At 38.6% G+C, this 23,897-nt stretch overlaps 3 protein-coding genes across 3 annotated transcripts in view; all 3 read right to left on the reverse strand.

The window, feature by feature from the left end:
- LOC122084114 (monoacylglycerol lipase ABHD6-like) overlaps positions 1-1,182 on the reverse strand; it is a 5,385-nt gene extending 4,203 nt beyond the window's left edge. The window contains exon 1 of the mRNA XM_042652183.1: positions 445-1,182. Coding sequence (XP_042508117.1) covers positions 445-1,128 — 684 coding nt within the window. The 5' untranslated portion in view covers positions 1,129-1,182. The remainder of the gene's footprint in view (positions 1-444) is intronic.
- Positions 1,183-6,335: 5,153 nt separating this feature from the next.
- On the reverse strand, positions 6,336-7,908 carry LOC122085020 (GATA transcription factor 19-like). Its single transcript, XM_042653450.1, has 2 exons — positions 7,004-7,908; positions 6,336-6,881 (listed from the first exon to the last, which is right to left on the reverse strand). Exons 1-2 carry the CDS (start codon positions 7,454-7,456, stop codon positions 6,564-6,566), a joined length of 771 nt encoding a protein of 256 aa, XP_042509384.1. The 5' UTR covers positions 7,457-7,908; the 3' UTR covers positions 6,336-6,563.
- Positions 7,909-13,651: 5,743 nt separating this feature from the next.
- On the reverse strand, positions 13,652-16,009 carry LOC122083466 (3-ketoacyl-CoA synthase 4-like). Its single transcript, XM_042651284.1, has 2 exons — positions 15,142-16,009; positions 13,652-14,732 (listed from the first exon to the last, which is right to left on the reverse strand). The coding sequence occupies exons 1-2, from the start codon at positions 15,895-15,897 to the stop codon at positions 13,968-13,970; spliced, it is 1,521 nt and encodes a 506-aa protein (XP_042507218.1). The 5' UTR covers positions 15,898-16,009; the 3' UTR covers positions 13,652-13,967.
- Between the last annotated feature and the right edge of the window lie 7,888 nt (positions 16,010-23,897).

Here is a 23,897-nt window from a genome sequence, read left to right on the forward strand (position 1 = left end):
AAAAAAAAAAAAGAATAAAGTGTTTGGTGTCAATTTGGTGTTTTTTTTGTTGGAAAAAAAAAATTGCTAGAAACGCAAAATGATGGAACGATGAAACCTTATTTCGTTATTTTGGTTTCATTCCAAATACAAAAAAAAGTTAACAATTAGGATAATCATTCCTGAAACAAGTTCATTAAACACCATTTTTTTTTTTTTTAATGACATTTTGATACGAAACTGAAAATTCTATTTTTCACATGAAATGTGGTTTCTACAACTAAATAACTACCAAACGCACTGTATTAATCTCATGTTGGAAATTGAAATATAATGCCAATCCAACGCCATTTCCAATTGAGAATCTCCCTCCACGATAGAAATTAAAATAACAATTAAAAAAAAAAAACGTGGCAGGAAGAAAATAAATTCACGAGCGATAGAAAAATAAGAAAAAGAGAAAACCTCAAGGTAGTCCTTGTACAAACGATTCGGGAACCAGAGCTTCTTGTGAATGGCGACTTTGAGAAGGCTTTTAAGACCCTTCACTGAAGTGGGCAGCAGCATCTCCGACGACGACGAGAACCCCAACCTACTCATTGTCTCCTCACTGATGGAATCAGTCAGTGCCGGATTCGTACCGGAAACCACCAAAGACTTCACAAAGTTCGGGTGCAGCTCCGCCATCTTAAACGCCACCATCCCACCGTAACTGAACCCCACCACCGTACACGTGTCTACTCTCAGCTTCGTCAGTGCCTTCACTAGACATTCCGTCTGGAACTCCGGTGACCGGTCGGTCTCATCGGTGATGGAACCCCCGAAGAAGAGGAGGTCAGGAATGTAGATAGCGTAATTCTTAGTCAAAGCTCCAACCTGGAACTGCCACGTCACAATACCCTCGGCGGCGAAGCCATGTATCATTACCACTACTGGCTTCTTCTTGTTTGCTTTCTTCTTTTTCAGCTTCTTTTCCTCCTCCTCCTCCAGCGTATGAGCTGGATCAGCTTTTGCTTTCTTAATGGTTTCAGATGGAACCCAGAAGTTCATGGTTGTCCCAGGCTCGATCTCCACTGTCTTAGGGCTTAGCCCAGCCAGCTTCATCATCCCATGCAACAAGGGCTTCTGTGCTGCCACCAAGTTCACCATCTCTCTCTCTCTCTCTCTCTCTCTCTCTCTCTCTCTTACAAGTCTGAATAAGCTCCACCAGCTTTGGACTCTGAAAGAGTTCTTAAACTCTTAAATCTCTCAAGCAGAGCTGGGGTTTGGTGATGGGTTGCTCTCCTGTGTTTATGAAAGATCATGAGTAGGGCTAGTGGGCTCCATTTGATTGGAATTGCATTGATTACAAAGTTCAAAAACTCCACAGTACAAGAGATGTTGAGATTTGTTGGATCTAACTTCTAAGCTTTACCCATAAGCACTTCTCTCTCAAAATTTATTTAATAATTAAAAAAAAAAAATCCCATTTGCTTGCAAGAAACCTCATTTAATTCTCTGTACAGCTATTAACACAGCTTACACTGATTTACACAATGGTTGATCAACTGCACTTCCTAACTTCTACTTTTGGTGGTCTTAACTCTCAAGGCTCACTGCCTTCTTCCTTCTTTCTTCTTTCTTCTTTCTTCTGTCGTTTGTGCAATTTTAGATGTCTGGCATGGATGCTTATCAGACCCTGCCAAGTGTTTGATGGTTTTACTTTGTTATATAGATCAACCACCAATCCTCTTTTTATTATTATATTATATATTTATTTGAATGAGACATCATGGTTACGTAAGCTAAATAACAGATCTATACCAAATTTCCACCATCACATTAGTGGTTGTGGAATGGATAAAGTATGATCCTATCCAACCATTTTGTGGACTTAGTCCTAATTGGCCCAAAATTTAGACTTAGTGAAAAAAGAAAGCTAGCAGCTTGCGGTTGTTTACATGGGAATATAACCGGATGCGAAAAGATTGCACGGCCATGTTCGATGTACTAAAAATGCTTTTATATGATTTTTCATTGGTTTATGCACTGGCATAGTAACCACGTAACCGGATAACATTCTCTTGCACTTAAACTTATTATTGTGAAAACAAATTAACACCAGTAGGGGTTTTTTCTAGCGAAGCAGGTAACATATTCACCCACTAAATATTTTGGCTATATTATCCAACCTTGTTGCATTAGGGTTGCATAATCCTTCAAGAAAATTAATGTTTTCTGTTGTTTTTCTTTTATGATTGTCACTGGGGTTCTGGTTTTTGCGGGTTTTGTGTTGCTCTCATCCTAGCTAGCCCAAGAAAGGGATACGCAAGATGCGACGTATATAGTTACTGGACAAGGGTGTCCCTTTATTAATTATTGAAGGAGGAGGACGGATTAGTGGAGGACGGTTGACATAATTATTTTGGAATATTTATCATTTCTTATGAGAAAATAAATATATTCCTTGTCAGATGGGGCTTCAATCTAAGGTGGATGGAGGGACTGAGGGGATATAATTTGTAAATTAAATCTATTTTATTTGCATGAGGTTTCGGCATTACCTGTCTGTCCGTGGAGGGTCATAATATATATAGATTTATAGTCGCTTCGTAGAGATACTATTTTTTTGACTCGAATACATGACTACTAATTGTAGAGGAGCAACATTAATGACGCACTAATTAAGGTCCACCCCTTATTTTGAATTTCTTACAGCTTAATCAAATACATTCAATAAGCAACGCAAGAGTTTTTCAATAGTTTCAATCCGATCGCACATGTGAGGATCCAACATCCGTCACACTTCTTGTAATTTATAGGGTGAAGAGGGGTATATATGGTAGCAAAAGGGACATGTGTTGGATTCTCACATGTATGTTCAGGTGAATGTACGTGCAACAGATACAAATTCATTTTTTTTTATACGCAAGTTCCTTCATCTACGGTGATTTAATGTTACAAACACTTGGAACAATGAGTCTTAACTTTTGCCACCTATCAATGAATAAGGTTCTATTAATAAATGTTTGAAATACCCTTCCACAGTGGATTTGTAAAGGAAAACTTGATCCTCTAGGCTTCAAGTATCATTGTGAATTGAAACGTGCCTCCTATTTACGGAAGTCCAATTCTTTTTTGGTAAGAATGTTCTATTAATGTTAGGCTTGAAATACCCTTCCTGAGTGGGTACGTGAAGGAAGACTTGATCCTTCAAGTACACTTGCATAATGATAGAAGCATAATAAATTTTGGTTTGTGTTATACGAAAGTAAGGGCACATAACCCAAAGGGGGTTAATTCAGTTGACAAAGACCAACTCTTTTGTCTACTCCTTATTACAAAGAGGTTAATAGTTCAACTCTTTTTGGGGTCTTCTATAAAATAATATATATATATATATAAATATAAGAGCATAGAAGAAATATGGCTGCAATTCCGCTCATAGCTAAAGAAATAGAATAATTCATCTTCCCCCTTGGATTCATAAATACTCTAGTAGGTTTTACTATTTTCAAAAATATCTTCAAATTTTCGTATCTTTGACTGCGAGTAGGGTTGTAGCTAAGTATGATCCGTTGATCAAGATTTGAGGCGCAATTGTCTAACAACACTTTATGTGTGAAATTACATTTAAGGTTGAGGTGACTTAGATCGAAACATCTAAAACAACAAATCTTTTTAATGGACGATTAAAATGTAGAAAAAATTACTCAAAGTCCAAAGGCAGGGCGGAGCCTCTAGGCTTTAATCTCCAGACATCTATTTGGAGTTCTTCTAAATAGGTTCAGTGATTGCATTGGGTATGATGATGGATTGGATAGGTTGGTCCCTCATAGAATCCATATTAAGAGATGGGCATTGGGACGACCCCAGTCCCATGGTGTTTGGAGACCTTCTGGAGGTTGGGGTTAGGTCTTCAGAACTAGGAGAATTCAATTGCTGGAATTCGACAAGGGAGTTTGAAGACAATTAAGAAACCTACGATCTACAATCACTATTAGAACTTAGGGAAGTAAATGGATTAAATTTGAATTGAATATAACACTATTCGTATCGGCATCTGTATTTTTGATTACCTTGCTGATGGCTTTATCAAAGGTGGGGTTTTTTTTCTTATTTTATATTAGTGTATCTGGCTTATGGGGCCATTTTTTGTATTTTTATTTTTCTTTAATAAGAATGATTTTTTAGCAAAAAAAAAAAAGTCTCAACCATAGTATTGGGTTTATTTTCCTTAAAATATAAAAGAGCGATGCTGGATCATTCTAGTTAGTTGATTAATGAATTGGATTTTGAGTTTCTCCTTTTTTAAGTAATGAAGAATTTCTTTTAAAAAAAAAAAAAAAGTCTCATGAGGAAAGTGTCCACTGATCACATCCCTACCCTGTTGTCATTCCTTAATAAGTACAATAGTATCTCTTCATCACTTTTTGAATACGGATTTCCTTAAACTGATACAAATACTAATCGAATATAGATTTTGATTTTCTATTTACATCTCTAGTAGTTCTCTAGCTATGCATGCACAATCCAGTGAAGAATGGCAATTTGATTGCCCTCCTGCAATGTGGAAGTCGATCTGATTGTACATATCTAACCGTCTAGTTATACATTGCCATGGCCTACTTTTTCAAGGTTTTCCATCACTAAGGAGAGAATCCAAGCTCCCTTTGATAGGTAATTAGCTTCTCTTCACTCCATTAATGGTTCAAAACTAGCAACATTGATGACCAAGTGAATGACCAATACCTAACTATTAATTATTTCGGTAGACCAAAATAAAATTAGATTGATTGTTTCTCTTGTGGTAGCTAGAGTTATTTAAAGCGGATTAGGGATGTCCCTCTATCATCTTCCTTAGCCTTATTAGATGCTTCAGGAAATCTGGTAATAAGGCTTATCTTCGAAGGTTTCTTGTTTTGTTTTTCTTTAGTTGGTAGATCGGGTAAATATCAGGTTCAAGTAAGATCCGAAAACCCAAAATGAACAAGGAAAGACTGAAGCCCATGAGAAGTGAGAAGCATGAAACCATTTTCATGCGGGTGACACCAAGGGGTGTAGGAGAGTTGAACCCAGTACTACCTCAGCTTCCTTAGTCATGGTTCCTTGATAATTGAGTCCTTGGGGTTAATGATTTGTTGTTGCATGTGGTGTCCAGGGTAGGACTGAGTCGACTGACATCAACATCTGATTGATCCTAGTTTAGATTTTGGTTAGAATCAACAACAGCGATCAGATGACATGTCTATATTATTTTGTGCCATCTGGGCTCCAAACTAGGCTTCCTCCTGGAGGATACCATAGATGCTGGTGGATTTAGCCATTTGAGTTCTTTTTTGGGTAGGTAATAGTCAGGAGATTTAAATTCAGGACTTTTAAATGACTTTAGATCAAGTTGTGCGAGAATGGTTTTTTTACGATGTTTTATCCATATTTAGAATTAATTCAATCTTTTTCTTTTTACAATAGATTTTTACATCGAGTAGATTTTGAGGGTTAATTAAACATCGTATGAGAATGTTTCTCGTGTGAGGACCTGATTCAAACTCCTCATGGTGAGTGTGGGTTTTGCACACTATAACTTCATCAACTGGGTTAGACAATTATTGTTTCACTTCGTCTCCTTAAACCTCTCTATTAAACTATGTTCTTACTCTAGTGCTAACTAAGCAGGCAATATTAATCCTTCTGCTGTTTCCGTTTATTTGCATCTAATCTCATGTTCGTCTCATATACACCAGCTTGAGTTTGAGGGGTGGTTAATGTATAATTGATCGAACAAGAGTATAGGTATCCACACTCAAATTGGTCAAACAAGAGTATAGGTATCCAAACTCAAATTGGTCTCTTATAAACCATCTTGAGTTCGAATATATAATTGATCGAACAAGATTATAGGTATCCAAACTCATATTGGTCTCATATAAACCGCCTTGAGTTTGAGGGGGGGTGTTTATGTACAGTTGATCGCACAAGATTATAGGTCCAAACTCAAATTGACCTCATATACACCACCTTGAGTTTGAAAGGAGTGTTAATGCATAGTTGATCATATGTTGTTAGCTTACCAAAAACTATCCCCATGCCTGACCTTTTCTCAAAATTTTTTTTTTACTGAATTCTCTATTTGACTGTGTAATATACGTTAGCATCTTCTTGTGTCTATCACTCTCCTATGTCCGATGATAATAAACCTAATATTACTCATGTTTTATCCTTCTTTTTGTTTTTGTCGTTTCTTCTTGTTTTTATTAAGTTGCAGCAGTAGAGAAATTGTCGTTTAGCTTTTCCTCCTGCTTTACAGAATGGAGGAGCATCGGGATCTATGACTAATTGCGAAGAGTAATTAAGCAACAAAACAAGTGAAGCAGATAACTTCTAAGTTGAACAAACTGTAGAGTAATCATTTCTGACTTCATCAGATGAAGTAACAGTCGACGGTGTACATCATCCCATGTAGGTGATAAACATGAAAGAAGAAGAAGCAACAAGAGAAATTATATAGATTCCTAAAGTAGTAATTAATAAAAGGTTAAAGAGGAGAAAAGTATATGATGATCAGCCACCATGATCACCATATCTGTTGCATCAAATCAAACCAATCATGTGAACTCATGAACGAAGCTGTGCCTGTCGGGAACGTTGAGACGCCAAGAAAGGAAAGGGATGCCGGTGGTGCTAGAGTCTCGGTCATCGTCATCTTCGATGAACCTGAATTCATTCCCCAGAGCAGCAGGTGACATGGAAGTCACCTTCTGGCTCTGTGCGTGGTGACCCCAAGAATGGTGTTGGTGGTTTTGGCTCATTAGGTACTGTGACTCCATCATCCCCGCTGTGGCTGCACCCGTGTTAGTGACTGTTGTACTGGTTGCCCTCCTCTCTTCCTTCTTGTAACGGATTCCACAAGCATTGCATAGCGACTGCACCCAATTTAAAATCAAATCAGAATTCAAGAAAAAAAAGAAGATGGGTAATGTGTAGCTTTTAAGGATTAGTTCTACTTAAGTCCCAACAAGTGATATCAGAGCGAGGGCGTCAATACCTTGGGACCTCTCGGACCGTTTCTCCAAAGAGGAGTGGATGTTGTATCGCAGTTGGCGCATCTTCGAGCAAAGAGAGGATCTCCATTCAAGTTAAGTATGTTTCCGTTGTTGCTATTGCCTCCACGGCTGCTGCTTTTGTGTGTGGTTGATGTTGATGAATGAGACTTGTTGGTCTGGAATATATCCCAGCAAAGATTGGACATAGAGCGTCGGTGGTGATTGCCCATGGACTTGTCTTTGGTTTGGCGAGTTGAAGGAGTACCCAAAGAGAGGGTGCAATCGACAGAGGATGATGAAGGCGATGGTATGGTGTTGTAAGAGTCTGGTTCATCGATAGGATTGTGGTTATTGGGCATGGAGAATAACACAGAGAAGCAATTCCCTTGAGGATGGAAAAGCCCACATGAACATGGAGCCATGGTATTGCTACGAGAGCTGCTGCATCGATGCATCTCTCTTTATGATCTCTGTTTGGTGAGTATAGAACTTGTTACTCACAAAGATTCAATGTAGTGGACAAGTTGGCAGGTGGGTTTTGAATTCTATAGTTTAACCAAATAAAGATCAAGAGAGTAAAAGAAATAGGAAATGGGAGTTGAGTATAGTGGTGGCAGAGAGATCAATAGTAGTAATCTAATATGATATTCTGATGTTTAGTAAGAGTGCACAAGAACAAAGATGGTCTGTAGTGACTGAGAGAAGTAGTTGCCTCTTAGCTTTAAAAGCTAAGATAAATGGCGAAATACCAGTCAACACCTCCAATCCACGTGGTCGTCAAAATAGATCAGGAAAGAGAGAGAGAGAGAGAGAGAGGTAGTCCTTCGGAGTAGTCAGTGAGGGAATCAGTCTGGATCAAATGAGTTAGTCTTCCTTTGTAGAGAGTCTCGTAGGAGTAGTTGTAGTTGTAGTTCTCCCAATATATATACATGAAGAATCCAACACCTGTCTGTCTTGTGTTATAGTAGTAGTAATAGTATAGTATATAGGAGTGTAGCTACTAGCTAGAGAGAGAGGGAGAGAGGGAGAGAGAGAGAGAGGCGCAGCAAACAATGCAATGCTCTTGAGAGGCCAGAGAGGCAGATGGGTTGGTCATTGGATAGTCAAAAGAGCCCACGTGACTCGGGGGTGAAGATGGAGAGGTACAGTCTTCCAAGGGATCTCTGACTTCTCCGATCACGAGGACCAAAGACTCTCTTTCTCTCTCATCGAACCAGTATCCCGTATCTATCCCTCCCAAGGAAAAGGGAAATCTGCAGTCCCATCTCTATGTGTACCTGCATGTCTCTCTCTCTCTCTCTCTCTAATTAGAAATATCAAGCAAGACACACACAACCCTTCTGGGCTTCTCCCTTACCTAATCATGGCTGCTCTTTCTAATGGTAGTAAGAATCATAGCAGCCCACGTACAGATTAATCACGTGAGGCAGGGGAGGGGGGATCTCATCATGGGGTTTGGTTGGTTGATTTGGTCATCAAGTCATTATCACACCTGAGGCCAGTGGCCCCCAAAAAAACTACTCTACACGTAAGTCCTGTCACAAGCTTCATCACAAGCTGAGCTTTAGCTTTGGTTGGTCTCTGGTCGAAGATCCTGCATAGCTCTTTAAGCTTTTTGATTAGAAAGCCGAGCTGAGAAGAACAGAGACAGAAAAGAGAAAGGTTGGGTATTAAGATACACCGCAATCATCAGTCCAACATACCTTCTTCCCATCTTATTATTAGTGTGGTAAAGAGAATATCTTTGTCGAGTCAAAGATGTCATTGAGAAGTGAAAAAAATAAAGTCATTAAACCCATCATCTCTCTCTCTCTCTCTCTCTCTCTCTCTTCGATCTGATTCGATCAGATGATAAGATTCAAAAACATTGAAAAAGAAAAAGATCTTCTAGAGATTAGAGCTTGTCGTCGGACAAACAGAGGACGACTACCGCTTTCCAAAAGATGCTCTCTCTCTAGATCTCTGATTTTATTTTGGCTTTGTGGAACTACCAACAAACGACGATGGACCCAAGACAAGCATGACAGACAAACCCTTGAAGATCAAAATACTAATAATTAATATGGGAATGATGATGATAACTCGTGCGGTGTGTCTTATAAAATTAGTTTATAGTCTAATCAATATCTAATAAATCATAATTCCAACCTTGTTCTATGTTCTATGTTCTATGTTCTATGTTCTGTGTTCGATGATCCCATCTATTTGTACTAAATTCCACTAACCCATTTTTTTTTTTAATACAAAATTAATTAGGTGGAAATCCCTTGAAATCGCTTAATTAACCTTATCTAGGCATATACTTAAGTGCTCAAGGCCCGCACTAGCGCCTCTCTCTCTCTCTCGTGTTCTCTCGTTGGAGATTAATTAAGGAAAATGTAATAATTAAGTGAGTCCTCTTAACAATTAATCTACATTGAGACATGGTCTTTGATCGATCACTAATGATGAAGATATGCGGCCTCGGGTAGATTCGGTGGGACACACTTCTCTAGTTTCCAACGCAGCCGATTTTGTCGTCTTAGACCGACGACAAAGAATTTACTCCTCCAATTATGTAAAAATCAAGTAGTAGCCCAAGTGCCACGTGACTTGTACATCATGAGGATGTTGTCTTTCCTATTTTATTTTTTTCTGGTTAAGGGCTGCTGCCTTTCTATGCAATATATGTGATTTTTTTTTTTCTAAATATGTGTGATCTGTTACACAGAGCCTAACTAATACATGTACTATTTACTGATTAAACGTTTTATAAAAAATAATATTAATAAACCCTTGTAGTTGAACTAACAATTAAGAGAGGAAGTTAGATATGCTGCTCGTTTTCCTAGTAGCTTAATCAATGAAAAAGATATAACGGACTTTTCCAAAGAGAGGAGGAGACGGACAAATATATCCCTACCAATTAACAAGCCAAAGGGGAAAAGGTCCTCTATATTAGGTGTCGTGGGAAACGTAACTGATAGCTCTCTGTTTCTATCCATCTCCTTACACTCTCTCTTCACCTCGACCTGTTTTATATACATGGTTTGTGCCATTTTCTTGATCATCCTACTTATGTTTTGAGGCATCGGCCTTGGATCATCCGTATTCAAATCAGTATCAACACTCACTAATCTCACTACTTTATCGATTTTATATTAATGTAAAAATGCAAACCAAGGGTTAAAGAGAGAGAGAGAGAGAGAGTAAAAGCATTTGATCCCAACTAATGTGGAATGATCCAGATTGATATCAGATTAGTATCAATAGTGACAAATATTGTGCATGATACAGGAACTTAAACCATGATCCTACATGATTTGTTCAAAGAATCTTCTCTCTAGACCATGGATTAAGTTCTCGGTATTAGTATCATGCCTCATGCAAGAACTCAAACTATGATCCTGCTTAGTTTTGCTCAAAGGCCCTTCTCTAGACCAATCTCATCATTCTTATGGGAAAAAACAAATCATGTAACTGTGGGAATGATTTCTCATACACTCTCACACTCGTGGCATTATTAATATTTTCATGACCATGTGATTCCCTTATTAATGAAGTCATTTTGCCTAGCTTGATTGATGTGGCATAAGAGATTCCCTACATTGGCAGCACTATAAAGCCTCTCCCTATTGCAGACTATTTAAATCAGCCAGGAGTATACATTAACACAAGCTTTTTCTCTAATTGTCTCTCCTCTTCCCACTGAACAACTTTTTTTCTTTTTTTTAAACACTATACAACCTCTCTACTCCATAATCTCAAATTCAAAACCGCCGTTTCATGGCTTCTCGTTGATATGCTCCCTTATATCGTTTCCTCAGATATAACCTCTCCCTCTTATTATTATAAAAATGCTTTCTTTCCTTAAAAGCTACAAACTACAACTGGAATGAATCTCTTTGCTTTGAGACTCCAAAGAAGGGGGTTTTGGGATTGGTCTAATTGATGTGGTCGCATCTATCAAATCTATCTTTCCATGGGGCCAGGTAATGTTATCAAAATAATATTATTTTAATGAAAAGGGTTAAAAGAAAGGGCCATAGCACTACTGTAGCAGAGGTCTAGAGGAAGAGAGGAAGCTTAAAAGGTAGGAAAAGTCCCCAAGAAGCCGTCCTATGATAAAAGATAACTGGGTTCTTGTCCACCATCATGAGTTCTAGCTGATACATCTAGATTGTCCCTCCATTTAGGGGTCTTATTTACTCTTTTGAAGTGTAGCTAACGAACTCTAGCCAAAGCGTTCCAACTCACTTTCCGGACTTTTTAAAGTTCCTAACTTCTAACCCAATGCATGACCACCTCGATCTTTGAAAGAGAGACCGAAAAAGAAGAAGAAGAAGAAGAAGAAGAAGAAGAAGAAGAAGAGGAGGAGAAAAGGCCTATACTGCATACCTAGATGTGAACCTCCTCGAAGCTTGGTTCAATGAAACCAGGTTGGGCCAGGGGAGACCCATCTTGAATGATGGCTGAATCAGGTGACTAGTTTTTCTGGCCAAAAGGATAGGAGCCTTGTATGATGGTATGTTCTCGTTACTCAAGCACCCCAGTCACCGTGAGATAGGATCCATAGCTCGTATGATCACCTGGCCCTACGAGTCAGCATCTAACATCCATCTCATCTTCTGCCATTACAAGATTAAAGAGAGATTTATTTAGAAACAAAAATGACATGTGTTGGATACTAACTCATACAACCAAGTGATCGTACAAGCAGCTGATCCATTTTCTATCACCGTTGAGCCTGTGGGTTAGTGATGTCTTGAATTCTAGGGCTAATTGGGTTGATTCCAAAGGGCTGTTAAGAAGATCAGGGCTCATGGCCCTCGAGGTTTGGAAGAATTGACACACTTTGGGTGTTATCTTCATTATTGACAGGGCCACGACGAATTGACTAGTCCATTCAGGATTTGGAGGTGGAAAGCCTTGAGTTTGAGTTTGAGTTTTTTTTTTTTTTTTTTTTTTTTTAATAGTGATGATTCTTTCTTTGTAAGTAATATGAAAAATATGTAAGGATGAGCATTGTAACTATATTCTCCATTGATAGTGAAACAGATCTTATCTCACCGTGCACGTAGACAATCTTACTAATCCACATGAATTCTTGTGTACAGCTGTGTGATTGTTTGTTTGTAGTAGGCCTACCATACAAGCTATGCTGGCCTATTTGCGTCCTATATATAATTCATTCAAGTTGCGATGGTTTCTATTGAGCGTTCTAACCCATGGACTTAGGCTATTGGTAGAAAAGTGGCAATTAACAGCAGTCTCACGATACAAAACGTTACGAGCCCATAAATCTCTATCAGGCCCACAACTCGTCAGATAATGGATCACTACGCACCCATTTATGGGCCCATTGAGATCTCATTGGTATATTAAGCAAGCGAGAAGTCTATCTTCAGGAAAACTTTACCGCCAAAGTACCAATCAGCTTTTAGGGAAATAATTTTTATTTTCTAATTCCTATTTAACGGGATTCATGATTCCAAAGATGTGGAAGAAACTTGGGCCATCCTAACAAGCTTATCGGGACAGCCTGTCCTGGCATCCTGGGTAACGTAACCCTAATTGTTGTTCTACAATATGATTAGCAATCTTATCAGATTATGTTTCCATTTTAGGATTTTCCCTTATTCAGAGAATATTTCATGTTTAATGGAGTCATTTACATGCTACCTGGTTGTGTGTGTGTCTTTTTTTTTTTTTTTTTTTTTTTGAGGTGCTACCTGGTCGAGCAGCCCAACCCTGATGGGGGGACTAATATGGTGGCACACAACGGCATCAATAGAAGGTGAATATTTTGTATTTCACAGGTGGGCCATCATCCCCCCCCCCCCAAAAAAAGAAAATGTTTGGGTGCAGTAGCCACATGACCAAGTAATGTCCTTTTTCCTGAAGCTATGTTTCGTTGCAAATAAATTTTAAATGGAAGAAATAATGAAAATTTTCAAACTTAAAAAAGAAACATTTGAAACTAATTATATTTTTTTACCAAATTTGATAGTGATATATTTTACATATTTTACATAAAGTTCTAAGTCGTTCTTATAAAATTAAGATATCCTAGTCCAGGCCCAAAGTTGGTCTAAGCTCAGGGTAGGAAATCCAAGAAATGGTCCTTCCAGGCCCACTTCACAAGCCTAGACACTGGGTGGAGGAAAACTCATGCAGTGAAACCTGTAAGTTTACAATTAGTCTATTTCATATTATCAAAGGAAACCTCTAGAGGAGATGCAGAGGGTAGAGGTGAACGCGCGCGTGGAGCTGCTAGTATGGGGATACTAGGCGAAAGGAAGAGTACCATTGGCATTTTAGGGATTTTAAAATATTATGGGAGAAGGAGATCATGTGAAATTTGTATTTTATATGGTAAGAAAAACAAGTTAAGGGTAGGAGACTTTGAATAAATATAGGTTAAGTATATGGAAGTGATAATATTTGCCCTCATAAATAAATAATTCAGACCCTGTAATAGCGAGAACCTTGTGCACTGAGTTGCTCTTTTTTTTTTTTTAAATAAATAATTCTATCATGAGCCACTTGAAACAGTGCACATTGCCCTTACTTCAATATAAAAATTGAGAGATTCATTTACGAAAATATAACAAACACAGATCAACACCATTGAGGGAAAATCACGACCATGTAACAAAAAAAAAAGCATATGAATAATGATGATCATAAGGAATTTTTCCTTATTCATCTTTAATGAAAATCAATTTTCTTTTATACATATTTTAAGAGAAAAATAGAGATAGTACACATCGTAATTTAAAATTCTTTTGCCTTACAAACACACTAGATTACATAAGAGCTCCTTTGCCTTATTTGGTCCACGTATGGGCATAAAAAGATGTTTATAAATTCTGTGCAACAATGTTTGGTCACACACAAACACTTTAATAAGTTATTATTATTATTATTATTTTACTTTCTTTTTTTCCTTTTTTTGGTAAGAGAGTGTTTGGTTCTTGAGTGGGCCTAATCCAGTATATGGACGGGATATTTGTGGATACAATCATCCCAGGCATTGTTTGGAGAAGGCTTCACATACCTAAGTGCTTCCCAGACCGCACTGTTACACTTGAACCCGCTCCCAAACGCAATCTGCCAGACACGATTGCCTTTTCTCATCCTCCCCTTGGCCTCCGTGTAAGCTAACTCGTACCATATGGAGCTCGATGACGTGTTACCAAATCTGTGCAACGTCATCCTCGATGCCTCCACGTTTTCCGGCAACAGCTTCAGGTTCTTCTCCAGCTCGTCGATCACTCCTCTCCCTCCAGCGTGAATGCAGAAGTGGTTGAACGCTAACTTGAAGTCCGGTATGTACGGCTTCTTCACCTTCTCATCGAAAAGATTCTTCGAAATCAAATTAAAGAAGAAGAGGAGCTGCTCACTTATGGGAAGGACCAGTGGTCCCAGAGTTGTGATGTTGGCCTTGAGTGCTCCTCCAGCGATGGCCATCAGATCCTTTGACAGCGACACTCCGGTCTTCCCTGTGTCGTCCTGTTCTTGATATACGCAGCGGAACGCAGTGTCGTCGGCACCACGGTGGGTCCTCACCACGTGGAGCAGCTTGTACTTCGCCCGCCGCCGGTCACCAGACTTGTTGGATAACAAAACGGCGGAGCCGCCCACACGAAAGAGGCAGTTGGGGATCAGCATCGACTTCTTGTTTCCGAAGTACCAGTTCTGGGTGATGTTCTCGGTGCTGACGACGACGGCGTAAGTTTTCCTGTGCACCTGAAGGTAGGGGTGTCAAAATCAAACCGAAAATTGAATCGAACGATAAATCATGAAATCATTTAATAAATAGTTCGATTTTAAATTAAATCGAAGCGTTTGAAAAGACAATAAATCATTTAAAATTGATTATGAAAAAAAAAAAAAAACGTACCCAATGCATGAGGCTCTCACATGCGGTGAAATAGAGCCGAGTTGGACTAGGTTCTTAAAACCCTAACCCAATCATAGATCCTCAAAATCAACCCACGCCCAACCCAATTCTATCTGTTCATGTTCACGCCCAACCCTATCTAGTTCATACCGATCCACCCCAGCCCTAGTTGATTTTGATTTTATCAACAAAATCTTACATCAAACTAAACCAAACCAAATCATAACACTAAAATCAAACCATTTCACACCTCACCTGGAGCATGTCCTTGGCGAGGTCAAGGGCGATCACTCCGGCACTACAACCCATACCCCCGAGATTGAAGCTCTTGATATTACCCCTCAAGTTGTACTTATTTACGATCATAGCAGAGAGTGACGGAGTCGGGTTAAAGAGGCTGCAGTTCACGACAAGGATCCCGATGTTCTTAGGGTTAAAATTGGTGTTCTTGAAGAGAATATCCAGAGCCCCAAACATAACCTCCTCGGCCTCTTCACGAGCCGCCGCCATGGATGGACACGGAGGGATATAGTGCATGGCTTTAGGGAAGTAAGTCTCTTCCCCGAGCCCAGATCGCTCCAGTATCTTTCGCTGGAACTCCAGTGATGAGTCGTCAAAGTCACCCTTCAGTCTCGAATGCTCCATGAACTTGTTGAACGGAACTTCAAGTTCCGATGCCGGCCGGTAGCAGGCGAAGTCGACGAGGTAGACGGGTCGCGGGCGTGACATGAAGTATACGGTTGCGCCGAAAACCAAGAAGACCGAGCAGGCCATGATGCTTACCAGGTTGCACTGAAGCTGCAGCCACAGCTGACGAATATCTTCCGGGCTCAACCGAGAAGCTTCTACCAACAACACTGCCATGAGAGGGACGAGACAAAGGGTGAAGAGATGGGTCATCAGATAATGGTAACCCAACTTCACATATTTCAGTTTCACACTCTGTGAGAAATCAGGTAGTCTCCTTGTCTGTGGGATCTGAATCTCTGAGCCTCTCTCTGCTCCTTCCATGGCTCCTGGTGATAAAAATTAAGTTTTGAGGATCTCTTAGACAAAAAATGGGATCATATCTATGCGCCCAGGGACGGGAACGTTGGCGTTATATAGTTTGAAAAGATGAAAGAGAAGCATGAAAATGATAAATGAACGGTTGATACAACAACGCATCAACGAACCAGACAAACCTAATGAGGACGGTTACGACTTTTAAAGTCAATCTGACTGTTTTGACCACTTAGTGATTCTTTTAGATCACCAGCCCAGACGAGGATCCCCAAGAAACATGGAAAGCAGGACTTGTAATTCCACGTGTGTATATCTGGGTTGTCAATCGTTCAGATTTCGATCAAGTGTGTGACATGTTTTTTTATTCCGTCGGTCCATTTCTAATCCTTAATCTGGCTCGAGGTAGTCGGACTAATCAGGATTTATACCGACTAATTGGATATAAAAGAGTTAATCTGGCCTATAAACGATTAATCATCAATTATTAATCGATCTGTACTTGAAGCCGACATGTTTAGTAGCCCAAGTGGCTAATTGGACCAATCTCGAACTTCAACCGGTCAGTTTGACCTATCAGTGTGGGCCAATTTTGAGGCCTTTATGGATATCTATTGAAGGGGTCGGATTAAGAATTGATACCAAGCAGTGATTTATTATTTATTTCCCAACTGTGTGATGGGCCCTCCAGGCCCACCTCCCTCTGAAGTTTGAATAGCCTTTTTACCACATATAAAAAGTTCGTTTTCTTGGGGTGTTCGGATGAAACCCATCCACCACATTAATAGCTTTCCTAAGAACAGCTAGATAGCAGCTAGGGCAAAGGGTGTGAAAGCAGGTTTGGACTTGGGTCTCTCTCATGGCCCATAGGCCCACAGCTCAGCTTCTCAACCGTTGTGGACAGACATGTCATTAAATGGTATATGGAAAAGGCGTTTCTGTGTTCACTACACATTTAATAAGAACTTTTTTTGGTAGAAATATACATTTAATACGACTAATGGTTGAAGGTGGGACATTTCAATTTGATAGCATCTTAAGAACGGAATGACTTGGTGACCGGTGACCGGTCGAGAAGAATATGGATAGATACAATTAAATAAGGGAGGCAGTAGTATTCATTTCAACCACAATAGTCGGTTTGAGTTGGCGATTTGAGACGTAAGAAGTAGCAACAGGCAAGTGGAATTTGGAATTTGGAATTTGGAATTTGGAATTATTCTCATGCCCTACTTTTTTAAAACGAGATCCTCTCAAGCGCAAAGTTGGCTCTTCCCTTGTGTGTCCATTATTCATATCGGCTCACAGCTATATGGGTGAGCACCATGTGATTAGGTGAAGATTCAAAGCTTTAAAAAAAATGCACGACAAATGAGGGGATAACAAAGGGGCAAAAAGCGGGACGTCGAGAATCGTTGAATCCTCGTCTGGACACGTGATGCTCACCCAAGCAGCTATGGGCAAGACCTGGGCGATTGGCACTCAAGAGAGGAGCCGGATCCCTCAAGCGCGCTAATCCCTTCAACTTAAAGAGGCACTTCTTCACATGGTTTCTCTTTTGGGAATTAATACATATCTTGTTTGAGTAATTGTATATAGATATGTCCAATGATTTGATATCATATCGAGATATATTAATTCTTCCAAGATCTAGAAGTAGTCAGTGTGAGATTATTCCCAACAGTCATAATTACAAGTAGTCATATGCTACACCAAATTTTTTTTTGGTCTTTAATTCCTTGTACCCAATTGCAATGATAAATATACGAGAGAAAGAATACTATCCACTTGCGCCCCACACGCCTAGACACAGCAAGGGGCTACCGAAAGACTGTGCTACCCCTACCCCACCATGCACTGAAGATACTCCTACGCTCCCTCCCATTGGCCCCTGTTGGTATGCATTTGCACTAGAGCAAGGTAACATAAGAAAGAGGAGAGTTCTCCATGCGGGAGCATGGCTCCTACACCAATACAAGGGCTAATGGGAATGCACCCAAGAGCATCAACAATGTGGTCATTTCCACCTTTCATGGGGGTGGGGTAATCATCCCACACTCTTTAGACACAGTCCTTTTTCCCATATATATTAGTTTAGATGGGTTTCTACCATAAGTGGAGATTAGAGTCACCATGCTAAGTCAAACTCTTGCTTTGCTACCAAAAAAAAAAAATGGAGAGAGAGAGAGAGACTAAAGTCAATCATTGTATCATTATGAATAGTGAATTAGATGGAGTAATCCAAATAGGGAAGGAGGAATAATGTCCGTTTAGTGTTCCTCATGTCCACACATAACCTCTATTTCTAAGGGATAATGGCATCTTTTCACATCTGAAAACAAGAAGTGTATATAAACATGAAAACACTAGACCGACATAGGGTTCTTTCACCCTTAAAATTAAATCACATTACATACATAAACCATGGAAACTCTCTCTCTCCATGCTCATTTATTGCAAGAGGTGCAGCCACTAACAACTAACAACCCCCTAAACCTTCATAACTCCAAACTACAATCTGTCCATAGACCGAAGCAGCCGTCTAAGAAACGTTGACTACGAGGTTGACCTTGACCATATATAATTGTTACCAATAATATATATATATTTCCCTTACTTGGGAGAATGAGAGATATGTCGTCAATATCAAATATGCTCACATGATGAAGTATCCATTCAGAAAGGATATGAGGGTCATTTTAGACAAAGAAAATACAGAGATAGGCACAATGGATACTAGTATACTTGATATCGACAGTAAAGTGATTCAGCAGACCTTGGTCTTACAACATCCAACTGGTGTTGTCTTATCAGTGAAAGATCAAGGTTCATGTTTATATCAATGCGCCTTCTGTGATCTGGCTGCGTGCACCACACTGCTCCTTTCTTGTTTTTTTTGTTGGAACCACCACACAGCTCCTCAACCCTATAGATGTAACTAATATTTAAAGCTGCCCATGGTCCAGCATGCGTAGTCCTATGACTCCTAACCCATACAAGATGGTCATAGTAGGTGGGCCGGGCCCCTCTGTCTCTAATCATTAATCATCCATGTGCTCGGGCTTAGTCCACACTAAGTACAGAAAATGAGGGTGAAATACAACCCAGTTTCTCTCAACCATTGTGAGGAGATCATTTCGAGATTAGAATGAGAAAGGGCATTTAGAATCCCATATAAAAGAAGCTGAAAGGTAATGATGACACGTGAAACTAAGGTCACATCACCAGTTGCGATGAGATTATCTTCCCATCACGATGAACTATCACTCAATCCTAAAAGAAAAATAAGTAAATTTCTTCAAATAGATATGTAGATAGATGGCGGATCGATTTTGGTGTATACAGTATGATTTGATTTAGTTTATATTTATTTGGCTGAAATTAAAATTGCACTATTTACTAAATGGTTGTATTTTTTAAAACCGCAATCGTTTAGTAAATAATTTTAACTCCACGATTTTTAAATAGTATTCGTTTCACGATTTTAATTAATGGTTTTGATCGCAATTTATTCCATATGATTTCTAAACAGTTAGTAAATGATTTGCTAGTTTATTCTCATGCTTACTAAATTTTGCTTCTGTTGATAAACGCTTAAATCTTGTATCAAATTAAATGAGGCATTGAAGAAGCAATGATTTAACTACATAACTACATAATATGAGTAAATTATTGAATAGACTGTTGGACAACCTCCATGGCCCTTAATTATTCTCTAAATTAAACTATTATGTTTTGTTAAAACAACAGAATATTTAATCATTATACGGGTTAATCGGATCGATTTTGATGGTTTAAACGGTTCGATTTTCATGGTGGAAATTCGATTTTAAACCAACAGGTTAAATGGTTAAAACCGACCCAAACCCATTTAACTAATCGGTCTTAAAATTGAAACTATAATTGAATCATTTACTAAACGGTTTACAATTTTGATTGTAAATGACTCGATTCAATTTTGATAAACGATTTTGATTTCAAATTCACATCGTTAGATGGGCCGTTCTAATCGGAAGAAAACCTAATTCCACTGTTGGCTTCCATTTTTGGGTAGAAGGCTAGAAGCATTGTTGACTCGTTGTGTAACGATATATGGACTTATGGAGTGGGTTCAGGAATCAGGAGTGAAATAAACTCGGCAACACTTTGCACCAATTCCTAATGATGATCTACAAGACGGCCACTGTCCGTCCGGTCTGTTTGTTTATTAGGGTAGCAAGTATTATGTCCTTCATCATTATGATTTATGACCCAGGGACAAGGGTTGTGCTTGGTCTCGTGGGATCCCTCGGAAAAAAAAAATTGAGCTTTCCAATTGAAAGAAGGGCCGAGGGGAATCACTAACTGGCTACGCAGTTCAAGGCTTTATAACAGTACACAGGTTATCATTTCTCCTTTCCTATGTCTCAACGGAAGGCCACAATGTGCAACCTTCTTTCTTTACAAAACATAAGTGACAAATAAAGAAAAAGAATTTCCATATTTTGGGTATCAAATATCAAATATCAAGCAATTTTTTTGTTTGTTTGATAAGTAGTCCCCAAAGAGACTTGAACTCATGTCCTCTTAGTTGTGAGGTGTTGACCTGTGTCAACTGAGCTACCCCTTGGGATTATCAAGTGATCTAGATCCTCTTCGGCTATTGGGATATTCATCATGTACCCGATGACGGGGAGGACCTAAGGATGGCACCTGTGTGTTCGAGTATGTGTCCAAATCCTCCCAACCGTCTGATGTCGCACAGGGCATCCCAATGGGTAGAGAGGAATTGAATCCATTCTTTACACCCTCTCCTTGGCATTTTTTCTCTTCCTTGATATGTGTGTCCTCTTGTATATAAACTGTGAGGCACCCCCTTCCATGCTACTACTGATTTGGCATTGGAGATTTCATACCACAGCAATAGCATGACAATCAACCCTCCAAACAAAAGATGGAAAAAGAGTTTTGTGCCATCCCTCAAAAAGCCTTACCAACACAACATATGTATCATCCTACACCTGCTAGTTTTACTGGTTGATTTTACATCTACTTGTAAGAAAACAAACGTACAACATGGAGATCGAATGAACGTACAAACCAAACAGAGATGGATTATGCACATGGAAAATCACATCAGTTGAAGGAAACAGTCTCGATAATCCTTGATCGGTCTTGTGACTCTTGTCTACTCTCTTCTCCACACAATAGTGAAGGTTAGCAATTAATGAGCATTGCTAAAATTATAAAGACCAAGAGTAGGGACCAACATTGTAATTAAGAATATCTGATGTCTCTCCTATATTAAGATATGGGAAAATAATGTTCATTGGTGTCATAGCCCTTGTGCCTAAACATAGAGGACAACGAAAATGATACCCCCAACTCTATGAAATACAAAAACCCCACCCCTTACTAATGCCCATGTGCACCCCTCATTGGCCCTCGCATTGGTACAAGGGGCGCACGACCAGAGAGCATTCTTTTCCCTTAAGATATAACTTCAATTAGACCCACACATAAAATAATACTTCACACTTTATATTAGGTTAATTGGAGAACCCATATTCAATTAAAGAGATCCGAGATCACTTCCTGTATTGGGTTCCATCCAACCCAATACTTTTTGGGAAGTCCTCCTGTTGCTTTTTTTTGTTTTTTTTATTGTAATAAATTTACTTATTCACACAACACAAAAAAAAAAAAAATTTGTTAGTCAACACCTTTTCACTAGTAGATATATGACTGGATGCTAACCTATACATAATGAAAACATTACACTATTGACACCAAGCTCCCTCCCATGGTGGTTGTAGCTAAGATATTATATCATTTACATATATTCTTGCATGAAGAAACAATCTCTCAAATGTTGATTTGGTTACGTTAGGTAAATATAATTTTAGGTTAAATCTTAGGGCTCAATTTCTTTTCTTTTCTTTTTTTAAATAAATTTAATCCAAATGCATTTCCCAAGTGGTATAATAAATTAGAAAAATTATTAATGAGAATATTTTGAGGAATATATTTATATAGATGAGGAACTTTCGATAGTACGTTCTCGTTGAGGTTAGCCATAAGGCCCAAAATATTTGTCATGCTCCAATATCCTATGGGTTGTGATCAAGCAAAGCTTTTCTTTATGGGCAGACACATGGCACATGTATAAGGTTTCCAATTCACCCAACAATTTGAATAAATGGTAATCTCGAACGATAGAATTAGGGGTGAAACAAGGTGGGGTTCTTAAATCCCCAACTCAATTTTAGGTCTCCAAAACTCAATCCATGCCCAATCCATTCTTGCCGGGGCTCATGCCTAGGCCTAACCCTGTTAGATTCATGCTAACCAAACTAGGCTCTAATTGACCCTCATTGGGCTGAGTTGGCCTTAATTTTTTTCAGGATAACCATGGTTGACAATGTGTTTTTCCATTAGTACCCTACATACATAAATATATATGTATAAAAGAAAAAAATAAATAAAGAAGAAGAAGAAGAAGAGAGAGAGAAACATCAATAGATCAAATGACAAATTATGAATGAAACACAATAATAGATGTTAAGGTTCTTTAGGACAACTAACTATAAAAATCAATGACTAAATTTCATTATTTTGAATAAAATGACAGGATGACAATCATAGGTTACATTTATATATATCAGGGTTAAAATCAAGACAAGGGTGGGCTAGACTACCCTAACCCAATATCAATGTTTTTCAACCATAACTAGCCCTTAAGTTTAGTCCATGCCTTATTTAGGGTAAACTCAAGGCGGATTTAGGCCATCATGACCAAGTTTACACCCCTGGATAGAATAATATTGTAAAGTTGGGTTAAACGTGCATAATTTTTTTAATTGGCAAAAAATAACTATACCTAACACATATTTTCTTTATAAACACCTCTGAACAAATTTTATTTTTTTCTCTCTTAATGATCAAATGACTCAATAAATTTCTATATCACTATCTCTTTCATAACCACCTCCCTCCAAAAAAATGAAATTCTTACTCTTTTTCTGCCATGTAATATCTAAAAGTCCATGCATATAACATTTATTTAATTTTGTTAAAATTAATGTTTTCCTTTGTACTCGTTATTCCATTGCAATAAAGTCGCTTTTATAAGACACATTGTCTTATCTAAACCCCCCCCCACCCCCCAAAAAAAAAAGCACCCATTTACCATATTTTCCTCTCGTTATTTATATTTCCAACTTTCCTTTTTAGTTTTAGATGAAAATGTTAATTTCTTCCTCATAATCTCTCTTACCATATGTTTGGTTCTTTGATTGGTGGGTGGGCCCCATTTATTCTTTCAGGATAAAGGGTGATGCGATAATCTTGACCATTGAATTTTTTAAATTAATCTATATTGACAACCTGATATATTTCAATCTAAAAATGCCTTGAATCTAATGGATAATTTCTTTTGCATTGGTTGGAGTCCCATGCACCTAACGTGAGTGGAGACTTTAAGATTTACCCGTACACAAATTTAAAGAACAATGTTTGGTATGCATATACCTAGAGATGTGTTTCTCTCTCTCTTCTTCATCTTGTAAAAGTCCTTTATGCCTCTGTTATCCCAACCCTTTCATTGGTTGAGCCGTTAACTACAAGAAAATCGGTGGCTTACCTAACTTCCTCCCTAAATTTAAATACAAATAGATTTAGGAAAGAGGTTAGGTATGCTGCCAACTTTCCTAGAGCTAATGGCTCAAAAATGGAAAGGATAAGATAGGAGGGGCATAACCGCATAAGGAGCTTTTTCAAAGAGAGGAGTAAAGAGATAAACACAAATTTAGGTCTACTACTAGTATATCAAGCCATTTCCCATAAATTATCACCTCATAATTCTAGGCATGAATTCATCATTTTTACTTACGGGTTGCCATCCACCTTAACTGCTACCATTATTATTTAGGTTCCCCCCTCCATGAACTTCTTGTTTTTGGTAAAATCCCTTCCCTTGTAACTGAAAACACCAATGTTGGAACATTCATAGATTTTGGAGAAGTCCTTTA

Source organism: Macadamia integrifolia, chromosome 7 (genome assembly GCF_013358625.1).
Source record: "Macadamia integrifolia cultivar HAES 741 chromosome 7, SCU_Mint_v3, whole genome shotgun sequence".
In the NCBI taxonomy this organism is placed as follows: Eukaryota; Viridiplantae; Streptophyta; class Magnoliopsida; order Proteales; family Proteaceae; genus Macadamia; species Macadamia integrifolia.

Excerpts from the sequence above, each read along its gene's own strand:
- LOC122085020 (XM_042653450.1), bottom strand. The coding sequence starts at position 7,456 with ATGCATCGATGCAGCAGCTCTCGTAGCAATACCATGGCTCCATGTTCA. Across the intron at positions 6,882-7,003 it reads ACGGTCCGAGAGGTCCCAAG|TCGCTATGCAATGCTTGTGG; the intron begins GTATTGACGCCC and ends AATTGGGTGCAG.
- LOC122083466 (XM_042651284.1), bottom strand. The coding sequence starts at position 15,897 with ATGGAAGGAGCAGAGAGAGGCTCAGAGATTCAGATCCCACAGACAAGG. Across the intron at positions 14,733-15,141 it reads TCGCCAAGGACATGCTCCAG|GTGCACAGGAAAACTTACGC; the intron begins GTGAGGTGTGAA and ends CCCTACCTTCAG.